Source organism: Hyla sarda, chromosome 2 (genome assembly GCF_029499605.1).
Source record: "Hyla sarda isolate aHylSar1 chromosome 2, aHylSar1.hap1, whole genome shotgun sequence".
Classification (NCBI taxonomy): Eukaryota; Metazoa; Chordata; class Amphibia; order Anura; family Hylidae; genus Hyla; species Hyla sarda.
Genome location: NC_079190.1, coordinates 145,436,137 through 145,453,057, shown reverse-complemented (window position 1 = coordinate 145,453,057; position 16,921 = coordinate 145,436,137). Strand labels below are relative to the sequence as shown.

At 41.5% G+C, this 16,921-nt stretch overlaps 1 protein-coding gene across 19 annotated transcripts in view; it reads left to right on the top strand.

Moving 5' to 3' along the window:
* Positions 1-16,921, top strand: part of MYCBP2 (MYC binding protein 2) — a 318,664-nt gene that overhangs the window by 95,388 nt on the left and 206,355 nt on the right. For all 19 annotated transcript variants that reach the window (XM_056555563.1, XM_056555546.1, XM_056555556.1 and 16 more), the window contains 2 exons: positions 8,146-8,265; positions 14,279-14,360. In XM_056555563.1, coding sequence (XP_056411538.1) covers positions 8,146-8,265; positions 14,279-14,360 — 202 coding nt within the window. The remainder of the gene's footprint in view (positions 1-8,145; positions 8,266-14,278; positions 14,361-16,921) is intronic.

Here is a 16,921-nt window from a genome sequence, read left to right as displayed (position 1 = left end):
CATTCCTTGCGAAAGGCATTTTTTTTTTTTTATTCATTCATTCATTTTTTTGTTCAATGTTAGTTTATTCAGCAAGCCTTTAATTGTACCCTAGTGGCATCCCTATGCCCAAATGTATCTTGGCAAAAGTATGCGAGAAATGGTATGAATGTTGAAATTAGACTACACAGGATCTGTTTATAGTCAATTAAAATGGGAACATCTAGGCCAGCATAGGATTTGTGGAGCAGTCTAATTGGGAGTATTGAAATAATGGTCATGAAATATGTACATACTCTTTAGAGTACCTGTCACCAAAAAAAAAAATTATATAGTGTTTCTTGTATAATTGGCAGACACTTTCCCATTCACTTGCTTTTAAAATTATCAACATAAATATGTTCAAAATGTAATAGAACAAACTGCCACAAGGTGGCTCTGTTCTGTTCCCTGATACAATTTATACCTGGCAGGAGACCAAACTCAGGAAATGCTTCTGGCTGCACTGAGCTTGACTGACAGAGCCTCACTGAAAGCTGCCTAGAGCCTCACTGAAGGCTGCCTAGAGCCTAAGGTCATCTATTCATCACAGCACTGCAACAATGTGAGGGCGAAAGTGATCCCCCCAACAGGCTTCAGAGGTCTTGCCTGCTGGGAAACTCCCACTATGAGTAGCAATTCTTAAAGCTCAGAATTTTTTTTTTTTTTTAAAGGGTTGGAGGGGTGGTAGGGAACATAGCCTGAGTTAGTTTACAAAACTTTGTTTGGTGACAGGTACTTCTCAACTTTTTCTATGCATAGGATTTGGAGACCCTGTAATATGTAAATAACCATTTGGAGAATAACTGTTCTATTTACAGTAAATAATCTAAAACAATGTTTAAGGTTGGACATTCACTTTGTTTTAGGTTAGTTTGATCAATATGCTTTATAAAATCCAGAAACCATTTCACATTCCCTGAATTATTAATAGTACTCTGCAGAATTATTAACAGATCTAGACAGGGGTGCAAAGAGATTGCCCAGTCTGTGCTTAGTTAAGGCCCCCAATTTTCATACATTATTTATTGATTTATTTTTATTTATGGATTTATTTATTTTCCCTACAACTGTAAAAACAGCAATGCATGGTCCCTTAGCTCCTATGAGAGCTGAATAAGCAAGTTTCTTAAAGCAAAAAAAGGGCACTAAAATAAGGCATATTTATTAAAACGGAAGTTTACATTCAACACTTCAAGATAAACAAGCATTAGATTTTACCATAAAGAACACTTAGCATTGTGTTGCATATGGTAACATTTTTATCCTCGCCATCCGCTTGGGATGGCTTGTTATGAAGTTATAAAGTCTCCCCACCGCCACATAAGTATTCCCCCGGACGGGGAGCTTTATGTACTTGGTCCAGTCGCTCCATAGTGACGCCCCCTCAGCGTGATTGATGGGCCGCGTCATCGCTCTGCTGCCTTAGTAGATGAAGCAGAGCGACAACGTGGGCCATCAATGTGGTCAAACTGATATGATTGTTTTTTTTCCTAAAGCAACCAATCACAGCTCAACTTTCACTTTACAAGAGCTTGTTAAGTTATGTAAGCTGAGCTGTGATTGGCTGCTGTGGGAAAAAAGACAATTAGGATTTCAGGCTGATTAATAAATCTCACACAGTGTCTTGGTGTGTAGTGTTTTGGGGTCAATGATATTTTATAAAAAAAATAAAATAAAAATCTCCAGCATACTAAGTTATTGAAAATAATACACTGCATCTTGAGTCCAACTAAAAGGTTTGTTAGTCATTCAAAACCCTATCCAGTGCTATAGTTTACCATGCAGTTCTTTCAATTTAACATTCGTTAAAGGGGTACTCCACTGGAAAACATTGTTTTTTAAATAAACTGATGCCAGAAAGTTTTTACAGATTTGTAAATTAGGAAAGAAAAATGTGTATGTGCAGCTCACAATTACTAATACACACCGAGGTCAAACTAGGGCATGCAGCTATACCTTAGTTGCAAAAAGGAAAAACCAGAAACAAATACTTGTGCCCGGACCTTCTAGGTGAGTATAGATATACAAAATTTGGGTTTATAATTCTAAAAAATATTGGGTCGTGCTTCAATAATAATGAGTTAAATTTATTAAAATGACAATGTAAAAGGTTACTCCTCACAGGGCCCTGTGTGGAGAACACATAAGATACAGGCAATAGATCGTAATGCATAAAAGAATATATATAATTATACCACTGGCATAAAAGTTTCTTGTGTGCAACAAGGAAATGCCTATTCTGGATAAGCAGATACCTATTGCACAAAGCAAGCCACGTACGAGGCTAAAATAATACGCTAGTTAGGTGGCTGATTTCCACATTCAAATGCGTATAAGCAAAATGTGTCCTTATTTTATGCTAGACAGTTTGTAGCAATTCAAATATGTTACCGGTCTTATGTAACAACTCTGGCAGTCTGCACTGTAAACAGATATTGTTGTGGCAGTGCCTGGATGGTAAGGCGCACTGGATCCTCTGTGCGGCGGTCCCAGATGGTAGCAAAGAGCCTGGCAGTCCTAAGTGTGGAGCGGTGGTGGTCATCACGGGCTGTTGGCTCTGGCAGGCGCCGATGTAGACAAGCTGCCTGAAGACCATTGGCGCTGGCAAGTGCTGTGGATGGAGAAATTGTCACCGCTGGGCTGCAATGCTTGGCTGTGTGGGACCGAGGACCGCACACTGGATACGAGGGGCTCACCTCGCGTTGGCGGCGTGTGACGTCAGCAGGTGTTGAAGCCGGAAACACTGCACCTGAGTTGACCTTGCAAAGGCTGGACCGGACAGATGCTGGACTGGAATCACTGAAGTCCACAGAAGGTTGCGGACACAATTCATAAATAGCGTTTCATAAATAGCGTTTATGCCAGTGGCTTGTGCATGCAAGACTAGACACTTTTCAGGGTGATATAATGCAACCCTTTCCTCAGTTGACTACTGAGGAAAGGGTTGCATTATATCACCCTGAAACACATCTAGTCTTGCATGCACAAGCCACTGGCATAAACACTATTTATGAAACGCTATTTATGAATTGTGTCCGCAACCTTCTGTGGACTTCAGTGATTCCAGTCCAGCATCTGTCCGGTCCAGCCTTTGCAAGGCCAACTCGGGTGCAGTGTTTCCGGCTTCAACACCTGCTGACGTCACGCGCCGCCAACGCGAGGTGAGCCCCTCGTATCCAGTGTGCGGTCCTCGGTCCCACACAGCCAAGCATTGCAGCCCAGCGGTGACAATTTCTCCATCCACAGCACTTGCCAGCGCCAATGGTCTTCCGGCAGCTTGTCTACATCGGCGCCTGCCAGAGCCAACAGCCCGTGATGACCACCACCGCTCCACACTTAGGACTGCCAGGCTCTTTGCTACCATCTGGGACCGCCGCACAGAGGATCCAGTGCGCCTTACCATCCAGGCACTGCCACAACAATATCTGTTTACAGTGCAGACTGCCAGAGTTGTTACATAAGACCGGTAACATATTTGAATTGCTACAAACTGTCTAGCATAAAATAAGGACACATTTTGCTTATACATATTTGAATGTGGTAATCAGCCTCCTAACTAGCGTATTATTTTAGCCTCGTACGTGGCTTGCTTTGTGCAATAGGTATCTTCTTATCCAGAATAGGCATTTCCTTGTTGCACACAAGAAACTTTTATGCCAGTGGTATAATTATATATATTCTTTTATGCATTAATATCTATTGCCTGTATCTTATGTGTTCTCCACACAGGGCCCTGTGAGGAGTAACCTTTTAAATTGTCATTTTAATAAATTTAACGCATTATTATTGAAGCACGACCCAATATTTTTTTCTATAATTATAAACCCAAATTTTGTATATCTATACTCACCTAGAAGGTCCGGGCACAAGTATTTGTTTCAGATTTGTAAATTACTTCTATTAAAAAAATCTTAACCCTTCCAGTACTCATCAGCTGCTGTATGCTCCACAGGAAGTTCTTTACTTTTTAAATTTATTTTCTGTCTGACCACAGTGCTCTCTGATGACACCTGTCTGTCTCGGGTACTATCAAGAGCAGGAGCAAATCCCCATAGCAAACCTATCCTGCTCTTGACAGTTCCTGAGACAGACAGACAGGTGTCAGCAGAGAGCACGGTGGTCAGAAAGAAAATAAATTTAAAAAGAACTTCTTGTGGAGCATACAGCAGCTAAGTACTGGAAGGATTAAGATTTTTTAATAGAAGTCATTTCCAAATCTGTTTAACTTTCTGGCACCAGTTGATTGATTTTTTTTTTTTTTTTTTTTACGGGAGTACACCTTTAATGTTAGCAGCTACATTTTATTTTTTTATAATGAAACACTGGTGTTGACCTGTGGCTTCTCCTATGTTTTAATTTAAGTAAATACTATTCCCCATAAAATAACTTGTTTTCTTAGCTCTGCATTGTGGCATTCCACTATAACTAGAAATATGACTAAATAACTTGGTGCTACCAATTGGGGTTTGTCCCTACACTCTAGGCAGCACCTTGTGGGCTATTTAGGCACACATTTCTAGTAACTATGACATTGCAACATATAGCAAAAGGAGAGGTTGCTCCAGAGTTTTTTTTTTTTTTTTGCAAAATGTGTGTATTTATTAATAAAAGTATTTCAGGAGAGGCTATGGGTCTTCTTTAAAGTTAAACTGTCTCCATACTATGTGACCCTATCTAAGGCCACTATAAACCTCAGCATAAAAATGCACCAATTAGCAGCCATCAAAGAAACAGTCTGGAAAAATTGCTGTTAACTTATTTAACAATAATATATTTTACTTCTTGACTGAAATTTCTTATTACTCTTGCTGATTTCTATTTCATCTCATTTTACATGTTCACACTCTTCTCTCCTTAGTAGGTGTTGCTGTTATCACTAAATTTGAAATTGTGTTCTTGTGAAAGTGTATTTTCCTGTTAATTTTGTTATACTAGTGTTTTCTATTTGTTAATGATTTTTTTTTTCTAAAGCAGTAAATTGTTTTTAAAGGATATTTTAAAGGTTGTCTACTTTTTAACACAATGTTTTATTGATTCGGTGCATGTGAAATAAAAAATGCACCTACTCTCAAATATACCTTTAGGGTAAAGTCACATGTGCCGTATTTGGCTGCGTCAATGGGTAGCAAAATCAGCTGCAGAAAAATACGGCACATGTGACCGTACCCTAAAGGTAAGGGTAGGGTGTAGAGTCACAGACATCGTATCCATTTGAGTTTGTAAAATCCGCAACTGTGGATTTCACAAGGCAATTCTTGTGTATTTTATTGCCTTGTACAATCCTGGACCAGTGTGTGTGAATACACCCTTTTAAGTGGTTGTCCAGGTGTTAAAGGAGAACTCCAGAATGTAAAAATTGTCCCCCATACTGCCGGCAGTAAAAAAAAATTAAGATGTACCTACCTTCCTTTGCTCCCCCGGGGCCTTCGGTAACAGTCTCCTGTCTCCGTCGCGATCCTCTTCCTGGTTGCTGGTGGTCGGCGAGTCATACTGCACTCAGCCAATCACCGTCCCCAGCGAACTCCCGGCTCGGCCGGCGATAGGCTGAGCGGCAGTGTGATGTTTTCGGCCCCGGCAGCAGGTGCCGGTGTAGTGAAGAATTGTGTGTCTTGAAGCGTTCTCACACTGCCGCTCAGCCTAACGCCGGCTGAGTCGGGACTTCACTGCGGCCGGTGATTGGCTGAGCGCAGTATGACTTGCCGACCACCGGCAACCAGGAAGAGGATCATGTCAGAGACCGGAGCCGGTTACCGGAGGCCCCGGGGGAGCGAATGAAGGTAGGTACATCTTTATTTTTTTTCTGCCGGCCGTTCTCCTTTAATGGAACAAAACAAAAAAATAAGCCTATGCAGCTGCCGCATTGATGCTCTCATCACTTCTGGTTCCTATGTGTAATGCCTGCACAGACTGGGGAAGGTAACACTGCAGCCAGTGATTGGCTGGGCTTCTGAGGGGACGGCACATCACCAGAAAGCAGCAATAATGAGCAGGGACTGGTAGTGTCAGCTTTTGGAGCTTAGGGTAGGGGGGAGTATTGCTCTTTTCTTTTTATTCTATTTCCATGCATATCTATCTTTCTATTGTTGAAAAATTATCCTGGCATAAACCCCTTTTGAGGGTGCATTTACATGGCTGATTACCCTCTGGAAATTCCGCAGCAGACCACTTGCCATTTGGTTTAAATTTGCACAGTATAAAATCTACAGCAGGTCACATTGGCATCAAATGGGTCTGGTAGAAAAACTGTAGCAGATTCCATTGTAGGGGCAAGAGAGAGGCTGTAAACTTAAAGCTATCAAAAGGAATCTCCTAAATGTTATCCACGGTTTCCAACTAGCATTAAAAGTTTTGTTTTTCTTCACAATACTAGTGCCAGTAAATTTAACATTTGCAATTATCCAATTCAGCTTAAATCTGACTTTCTGTAAAGGAATAGAAGTTTTCCCAGCTTGTGGCAATGGTAATCAGCCAGGGAGAGGAGATGAGATATGCTGTTTATTCCCGCTCAAGGCTTCCGGTATTGGGTCATTCAATAGTGCTTCGTCAGGTTGCTTCCGAAGGTTGATCCCAGTTACTGAATATATTAAGTAATATAAGCCAATTCAACACCATTGCACTTGGAGACAGTCCCACCATATGTCAAGCATAATGCTTTTATTATGTCATCTACGAAAGCATAATAGGGCATCTGTGGGAAACATTCTTGCGACCCTGGTAGTAACAAATTACCATCTAAGGAACACCTTCCAGTCCACTTTTTGCAAGTTTTACATAAATTGAGAGTTGAGAGGTAGTAAGAGCCATTTGGGCCCTTTCCTTTTTAGCTTTTTTTTTTAGAAGAAATCATTTTTTTTTTCTCGTCATGGATAACTACTTTAACCCTATGGTTAGAGACGTCAAAGCAGTGATTCCCCCCCCCCCCCCCCCCCCACAATAACTACTTTGTAGAGTTTCTTAAAGGGAAACTCACTGACTGTTCTAGTGCAGGTGAACAGCAGTAAAAACAGTGGTCACATTGCGCACTGCTGTGCGCAATGGAGATGGGGAGCTGGCTTTCAGAATTCCTCCCTACACACACCCGTGAGTGATAAATATGCAAATGTCTCCACAAGCCTGCTGGGTGTAGCGAGGCAGTGGTGCCTGCGCTCTGCTCAGAGAGCAGGGGCGGAGCTGGCAGGGAATATTAAGGAGGCAGGGGAGATCCGCGAGCTGGCTCCCCGCTTCCATTGTGCATGACAGAACAATAGAAATAAGACAAACATGGCATAATTCTGATACTACTACACTGGTTAATGCTGTTTACCTGCACTACAACCCAGTATATTGTATTGTGTTTAGTGCAGGTGAACACTGTCAGTTTCTCTTTAAACAAACAATTACTTTGGATGCTTTGGAGCAATAGGCAATGTTGATTGCAAAGTGTGCATGTTCTTTAAATCTTATCTTTTATTTCCAGACTGACAGTTTCCAGCTATTTCAGAAGATGGACATTTTTAGTTCCTTTTTTTTTTTTTTTTTTGCACATTAAGTTGACTTTGATATGGAGATTTTACACTTGGTGCTTGTTAACCTGCTTTTACCAACCTAAATATCCAGCTTCTAATCCAGGGTTATTTTCAACATTGGTAGTGTGTGACCCTTGTAATGTAAGGCTACACGCACACCACGTTTTCCCTACGTTTTGAACCGTATATGGCTGGGGAGAGAGGGCGGAGAGTCGGGGGCGAGGCAACCACATGCTGCCGTATGCGGTCCCCTATCTAATGTATTTCAATGAGCGACCGGAGTGAAACGCTGCCTCCGGTCGGCTCCGTTTTGCCCCGTATACGGTTTCCCCACCGGACCTACAAACTCTGTCGACAGCATTTGTAGGTCCGGTCGGGAAACCGTATACGGGGCAAAACGGAGCCGACCGGAGGCAGCGTTTCACTCCGGTCGCTCATTGAAATACATTAGATAGGGGACCGCATACGGCAGCATGCGGTTGCCCCTCCCCCGACTCTCCGCCCCCTCTCCCCAGCCGTATACGGTTCAAAACCTAGGGAAAACGTGGTGTGCGTGTAGTCTAAGAAAGGTGTTCTATATCATCTTCAGTTAGTTTATCACAGTGTTTATTTGTTGCAGATGAAGGCAGAGAACAGGGAGAGAAGGATGCCAGCAAAATTACTACTTACCCCCCTGGAACAGTTCGCTTTGACAGTGAACTTCGGGCTGTTCAAGTCAGCTGTGGATTCCATCATTCAGGTACTGATTTGCATTGTTTGATGAAATCAGTCCACATTTTAAAGTCTAGTACATCCAGGTTCCACAAGTGAAATATTTGTCAGCATATTGAGATAAGAATTCAGTAAATGTATGTTCTGATGTGCTGGTACTTAACACACCAGGATGAGCTATCAAATGTCCGAACTATCAAAATATAATGTAAATGATTCCGTATGGGGAACGACATAAACATATAAAAGTCCAAAATTACTCTGTTTTGGTCACATCACGGTCCCCCAAAAATTATAAAATGCGATCAAATACTCAGATATTTGCAAAGGTGATACCAAAAATTAAAAATCACAGCGCAAAAAATTAGCCCTCTTACAGCCCTGTATACGGAAAAATTAGAATGTTATAGGTGATCAAAATAGGGCAATTTTAAACATACTTATTTTATGAAAGTTATTATTATTTTTTTTTTTTTTACAGCAGTACAATAATAGAAAATTATGTAATCCTGGGTATTTTACTCGTATTGATCCACAGAATAAAGAAAACATGTCACATTTACCATAAAGTTTTTAACGTAAAAACAAAACTCTCCAAAATGTGCAGTTTTTTCAATTTCCGCACACAAAAAATGTTTTGGTTGTACCATACATTTTATGGTAAAATGAGTTACGTCCTTACAAAGTACAATTGATTATGCAAAAGACAAGCCCTTACATTGGTCTACAGATGGAAATAAAAGTTATGATTTTTCGAAAATCGAGGAAAAATCGAAAATGTAAAAATAAAATTGGCAGTGTCCTTAATCCTACCAGAACCAAGGGTGCACAGGTATGCCCTCGCATCCTGGAACTTAAGGACCTGAAATCGTTGTGCAGGCATCTCATGCCAACACCTTGGGCGGCGAATCCAGGTCACACGGGTCTCCGGTGATCGGGACTGTCCAAGACAGCCCCGATCCTCCTGAAAGGATAGGAGTGAGGTGGCAGGGGTGCCACCCCTCCTATCCCTGCTATTGGTCTGTCAAAAGCGATCGACCAATAGCAAATCAGGGGAGGGGGGGGGGGTTAAAGTTCGGTTCCCCTGCTCCTACCCACCCACGGTAGTCCGGGCTTAGGGGGGAACTGGGATGTGAGTGGCAGTGGAGGTGGCTTACTGGGCAGCGATCCTCCTGCTGGTGTGATGGGCGTCTAACTTGCTGCAAGAGCCAGGAGGTGAGTTGTTGCCTAGCAACATCTGGAAGGCCACAGTTTGGAGACCACTATGCAGTGGTCTCTAAACTGTAGCCCTCCAGCTGTTGCAAAACTAAAACTCCCAGCATGCCCAGACAGCAATTTGTGGTCTGGGTATGCTGGGATTTGTAGTTTTTTCAACAGCTGGAGGGCCACAGTTTAGAGACCACTGCACAGTTATCTGCAAACTGTGGCCCTCCAAATCTTGAAAAACTACAACTCCCAGCATGCTCGAACAGCAAACTGTTGCCGGGCATGCTGGGAGTTGTAGTTTTGTGCCTCCAGCTGTTGCATAACTACAACTCCTAGCATGCCCTTCGGCTATCAATACATGCTGGGAGTTATAGTTTTGCAACAGCTGGAGGCACACTGGTTGGAAAATACTGAGTTAGGTAACATAACGTAACTGAAGGTTTTCCAATCAGTGTGCCTCCAGCTGTTGCAAAAGTTCAATTCCCAGCATGCTTGGTCTGTATGTGCGTGCTGAGAGTTGTAGGTTTGCAACAGCTGTAGGTTTGTACAGGGCACATTCACACGGCCGGGGGTTTACCGTGAGTTTCCCACTGCAAGTTTGAACAAATTTTCTGCTGCAGCTCAAACTCCCAGCAGGAAACTTACTGTAAACCCCCTGCCATGTGAATGTACCCTAAAAATACTACACTAACACAAAATAAAGGGTAAAACACTACATATACACCTCTACACTGTGTCCCCCCACCCACCCACATTAAAAATGAAAAAACTTCTTGTACGGCACTCTCCAAAACGGAGCCTCCAGCTGTTACAAAACAACAACTCCCAGCCACTGACTGTCCAGGCATGCTGGGGGTTTAGCAACAGCTGGAGGCACCCTGTTTGGGAATCGCTGCCGTAGGATATTTTTGGTGGCGGAGGCAAACGCTATGCTTGCATCCGGGTCCACCCCTTGCAAATCCCTATTTTAGGCCTCAATTTTCGCATGGTGCTCTCACTTCGGAGCCCTGTCGTATTTCAAGGCAACAGTTTAGGGCCACATTTGGGGTATTTCCGTACTCGGGAGCAATTGTTACACATTTTGGGGGGGATTTTTCTCCCTTTTTACTACACCATGTTAGTATAACATTTTGAATTTTTTTACACTAACATGCTGGTGTTGCCACTTTTCATTTTCACAAGAGGTAAAAGGAATAAAAAGACCCCCAAAATTTGTAACTCCATTTCTCCGGAGAACCCTATATGTGGACGTAAAGTGCTATGCGGGCGCACAACAGGGCTCAGAAGTGAGAGCGCACTATCTACATTTGAGGCCTAAATTAGTGATTGGCACAGGGTTGGATGATAAGAAAAGTATTCACATGTGACCCCATTTTGGAAACTACACCCTCAGGTGTTTGATGAATTTTCGTTTTTAAGTTGGATGTGAAAATGGAAAAATGTATTGTTTCCACTAAAATGCTGGTGTTACCCCAAATTGTTCATTTTCACAAGGGGAAATAGAAAAAAAGCCCCCAAAATTTGTAACACCACTTCTTCAGAGTAAGGAAATACCCCATATGTGGATGTTAAGTGTTCTGCGGGTGCACTACAATGCTCAGAAGAGGAGGAGCGCAATTGGGCTTTTGGAGAGAGAATTTGTCTGGAATTGAAGGCCATGTGTGTTTACAATGCCCCCGTGCTTCCAGTACAGTGGACCCCCCCAAGATGTGACCCCCATTTTGGAAATAACACCCCTCAAGGAATGTAACAAGAGGTGCAATGAGCATTTGCACCCTACAAGTGTCTGATAGATTGTCTGATAGATTTTTGAACAGTGGTCCATGAAATTGAAAAATTTTATTTTTCATTTGCACAGCCCACTGTTCCAAAGATTTGTTTAAATGCTCGCTGCACCCCTTATTACATTCCACTAGGGGTGTAGTTTCCAAAATGGGGTCACAGGGTTGGGGGGAATTCCACTCTTCTGACACAATGGGAGGCTTTGTAAACGCACATGGCCCCTAACTTCCATTCCAACCAAATTCTCTCTCCAAAAGCCCAATGGCGAGCCTTCTCTTCTAAGCCCTGTAGTGCGCCAGTGGAGCACTTTACATCCACATATGGAGTATTTCCATACTCAAAAGAAATGGGATTACAAATTTTGGGGGGGCTTTTTTTTTCTCCTATTACCCCTTCTAAAAAGGAAAAATTTGGGTTAACACCAGCATTTTTGTGAATTATTTTTTTTATTTTCACGTCCCAATTAACCAAGTTGGTCAATCACCTGTGGGCAGTTAAGGCTCACTGCACCCCTTGTTACGTTCCCTGAGGGGTGTAGTTTCCCAAATAGTGTGCCATGTGTTTTTTTTTTTCTTTTCTGGCTCCATGGGGGCTTCCTAAATGTGACATTCCCCCCAAAAACCATTTCGGCAAAATTCGCTCTCCAAAATCCCATTGTTGCTCCTTCCCTTCTGATCCCTGTAGTGCGCCAGCAGAGCACTTTACATCCACATATGAGGTATTTTCGAGAGAAATTAGTTTACAAATTTTGGTGGGCTTTTTTCTCTTTTTTACTAAAAAAGGAATTTGAATTTTCTCCTCCACTTTGCTGCTATTCCTGTGAAACACCTAAAGGGTTAAACTTTCTGAATGTCCTTTTGAATACTTTGAGTGGTGCAGTTTTCATAATGGGGTCCATTATGGGGTATTTCTAACATAAAGAGTTTCAAATTCTCTTAAACTGAACTGGTCCCTGAAATATTCTGAATTTGAAATTTTCGTGAAAAGTAAAAACATGTTAACTTTTTATGATGCAAACATCGAAATATCGACAGAAAGTTACCACTAACATAAAAGAGTTGTTATTGCATATATAAGTGATGTGCAAAAAATGCTCTGGTCCTTAACGTCAAAATAGGCTTGGTCGTTAAGGCCAAAATGGGCTGTGTTCTTAAAGGAGGTATGCGATATATCCAATTTCCCATTCAGGCTTATGCCTTCATGGGACGAATTTCCCAAATCTTGGGAACCCTCTAATAATAAAACTTATATATTTATTAATCCTTTGTTAAAACGCTTAACACTGGTGAGAAAATATAAATGATGTGCTTTAAAAACACAGTTAGGGAGCAAGTGATATGGGATATATTTTCCTACTATTATACTGAGATTGGATGGTCCCCCAAATGGGATGTTATTTCTTCCTGCTCTCCGGTGTTAAATTGTTACTCCAATCAATATGTTGTTATTGTTCTTGTTCCCTAGACTGCTAGTTAAAACACCATATATTGGCACCCTCCTGACGTTTTGCCGGCCGTAACCGGCTTTATCAAGGGCCGAGATATGTAGCATAACACTTATGTACCCCTGTGCCTAGACTGCAAAAACAAGTAAAACAAACTTTAACTCCCCTTCCGCCGTTCTTTTGTTGTCCCTTACATAACAGTGCACTCTGCCTATCACTGGCCGAGGCGGGACATCGCTGCGGCAGGCAATACGTTGACTGCAGTGTGACTTTTTGAGCCTAAGAAGCACGGAGCCCAGCAGCAGGGGAGCAACGGGGAAAATGTCTGAAGATGTGATTTCTTTTTGCAGCCCGGGCACAGGGGGACATAAGTGTTATGCGACATATCTTCTTCTTTAAGGGTATGTTCACACGTGTGGATTTTCGCAGCGTATTTTGCTGCGGATCTGCCGCTGAAGGACCTCCTATATGCTGCCTTCACATGTGCCCGCTCGGAGCGGCATTACGCCGCTACGAGCAGACACACTGTGATGGGAGAGTCGCCACGCTCATGCGCGGTGACGCGCACATCGCAGTGTGTCTGCTCGGAGCAGCGTATTGCAGCTCCAAGCAGGCACATTTAAGGGCACCATACAGAGGTCCTTCAGTGGCGGATCTGCAGCGTAAAATACGCTGTAAATCCGCATGTGTGAACGTACCCCAGGGGGGTTAAAGTTTAGCTTTAAAGGGGTCATCTCGCCTGAAACACCTATTGAGGCAAAAAATTTTAAATGAATTGGAGCTCGGACACCTTTTGAGAAGAGACTTATTTGAATAGATGTGCTTGGCTTCTTCTCCAATTATCTTCTATCTGATCATTAACTGATTATAGAGAAGTGGGGACATGAGTCCTCAGGGCCCACATTATCAATTATCTGTAGCTATTCCATGCAGGGAAAATAGCAGTGCATATGTTCTCCTGTTGCACTATATTTTTGTAGTTAGAACAGTGAAGGACAGATATTTTATTTTATTGTTTTAAAGAAAAACTTGCACTAAAGTCTGGGTTTTGATCCTCCATGAGATTTTATATTTTTGTTCTTATTCAACACTGTACTACCAGGTTTTGTGACCCCATCCTAAAATAAGTTGTTTTACACATCTCGTCTTCAGTGCAAGACCCAGTGTAATACGAAAATCACATAATGTATAAAAGTGAGTAGCAAGGTATAGATCATCTTCCCTCCACACAACAGTTCCGACGCTCAACAAATACAACTTATGTAACGGAAAGACCAGTGCAAGGCAAGAGGTTTTTTATGCCAAGTCAGTCATCGAATAGTCCAATGAGTCTCACAGAGCCACCCATATGCATTAAATTACATGATTAGTATTGTTCATGGCATTTAAAGGGTTAACAGAAATGAGCGTGATCGCTGTGTCCACTGTTATTGGCTGGTCCCGGCTGCTTTTTACAGCCGCTATCTTTCTCCACACGGAACCCTGCGATGTACATGGGTACATGTTGTACTTCGCTGTGATTAGTAAATTAATGAGCTTTGTGTAGATCTATGAGTAACATGAACTAGGTTTGGTGTATGGATATGATGCAATTTTCTTTTTATTTCAGTGGTACTTATGGAGAACGGTGACGTTTATACTTTTGGCTACGGTCAACATGGACAGCTGGGACACGGTGACGTTAGTTGTAGGTAAGTACAAAGATATTTTTGAAGAACTTTTGTATTAAGCAGGGGTGTGGAAATGTAATAAGAATACTTGTCCACGGGACTAAAATGGAGCAAAATCTACTTGACGATCTACTTGTCCGGGGCAATTTTCGCTTTTACGCGCTTTTTTTTTTCCTCCTCGCCCTATAATAGTCATAACTAACTACTATAATGATACCTTTTAATTGTTCCATAACAGGTGCTCCGAAACAAAATATATTGGTGAAGTGAAATTGAAATAGTAAAAGATAATTTTGCAAATTTGGTGGTTTTCTTTTCTACGCCATTTACTTTGTGGGTGAGCTAACATATTATTTTGATACTTTAGGCCGGCCTGATTACAGCAATACCAGAATTGCATAGTTTCCGTCATGTTTTACTAATAAAAAAACAAAAAAAACTCCTAACTTTTTCAAATTTTTTTTATTGCTATTTTCTGACTCCTGTAGCTTTATTTATTTATTTTTCGCATATAAGGCTGTATGAGGGCCAATTTTTTTGCGCCATAATCTGTTTTTTGTATTTGTACCATTTTGGTATTGATCTGACTTTTTAATCGCTTTTAACTTTTTATCTGGGAAATAATAAAAAAAACTGCAATTCTGTGGTTTGTTGTGTTTTTTTATTTATTTTTAAATTTACGTCATTTTTAGTATGGGATACATAATGTTATATTGTAATATTTCGTACAATTGCTTATGCAGCGATACCAAATATATTTATTTTTATTATGTTTACATGTTTATACGAAAAGGGGGTGATTTGAACTTTTAATATGGAAGGGGTTAATGTGTGTCACCCCACTAGCCCACCAGGGAGCATTCACATGTTCCTTTAGATGCTGCTGTCCGCTTTGACAGCTGCGATCTGAAGGGTTAATAGCCAGCCGCAGCGATCGCCGCATGCTGGCTATTAGCAGCAGCCCCCAGCTACTCAAAACAGCCGGGGGCTGCAGAGTAGGGAGCGTGTAGGAGTTAGGAGCCTGCTCCATACACCCCTCTGAGCGCCGCAGTGCTTGTTGAAGCAGGGCTAAGGACCTGAAAAATTCACCTGCCCGGAACTGCATGTCGGGCGATAGGAATTCCACGTCCATGGTTAAGCTATACTATATATGTGCATTTAAAAATTGTGTAGTATTAGCCACCCATTATAGTTGATTAACTGTTTTTTGCTGGAAAAGTAGGATAGGAAACGGCAAACTGTCATTGAGGATATCTGTAAAGTAGGTTCACATGATGTGGGTCTGCTGCGGCTTTTGTTAATGTTCTGCAGATCTGATTTTAAATACATTGATTTGCTTTGGTGCAGAAACACGGCACATTTTTAGCAAATGGTCTTCAGCAAATTGAGTGACAACATACCCTTGCATAGCTTCTGCAGTAAAATATTAAACCTTAATATTTTAAGGAGTGTTAATTTTCTAAATGGCACTGTCTTACACGTGATAGAACAGCAGTTTTTAATCAGATAATTTTTATTAAAGACTTTATGATAGTTCTACAGTTACGAGAGGCAATCATTTTTGCACCTTTTTGACAGATATTTTTGAGGCTATGGACAGTGGCTTCAGCAAGTGCACAAGAATTCACAAACACTGCATTCTGAAATGAAAGATTTGTGCTTTAGTTACTAGCATGGATTAGAATACCCAAAGTATATCCTATTGTCACTCTTAGAGGGAACCAGTCACCAGTTTTATACTGTTGGACCCACACACTTCTGACACGCTATTATTTACTCTTAAACTGATTTCTCTGAAACACTCAGATGTTTCAAACACAGTATACACAGACGAGGAAATATGTGTCACTCAGGGCAGAAGGAGCAGGGAGCAGTCGCCATGGCCCTTCCAGGGTAACTACTTACCCGGGTTCCCTGTGGCATTATTCAAATGGATTTCTCTGTAATGCATCATACTGGCCACGTGTCATACTGACAGTATACGACATGGCTGCAACAGGAATTGGGAAGCATGTATGGCTAAACGCACCGCTGTAATGTTTACAAGCAGAGGCATTTAGGACAGTTGGTGCTGTAGCGAGAGGGCTTTTTCTTTTTATTTATTTTATTTTTTTTTTCATTTTTTTCATTTTTATATAATTATGGGGAAACTACTTTTCTAAGCATCTGTTGGCTATCCCACAGATTTGACCAAATTAGCACTGCATGCAGTGCCCTTGACAAAATGATTGAAACCTTATCAGAACCTGTTGGTCCCCCTTTATACAACAGTGAGCTCTGTTGGGCATAGTGGTATCTGTTGTATGACAGATTCAGAACAGATTCAGAATAGTTTTCTGGTGTAAGCGGAAGACTTTAATGGTAGTGAAAACAAAACCTAACTTTGAACATTTTGTTTTTGCTTTGTGATCACATACAGTGAGAGCTAAAAGTATATGTCCTGTACATTTCTCTTGTGTGAGGTTTATTATTACTCTTAGTGTAAGTGGAGATTATGTTCATCCTGCACTAGTAGATATATTACGAAAATCACTTATAATGTATGAAACAGATTTGCCCTTCAGCTTGTTTCCATTAAGTGT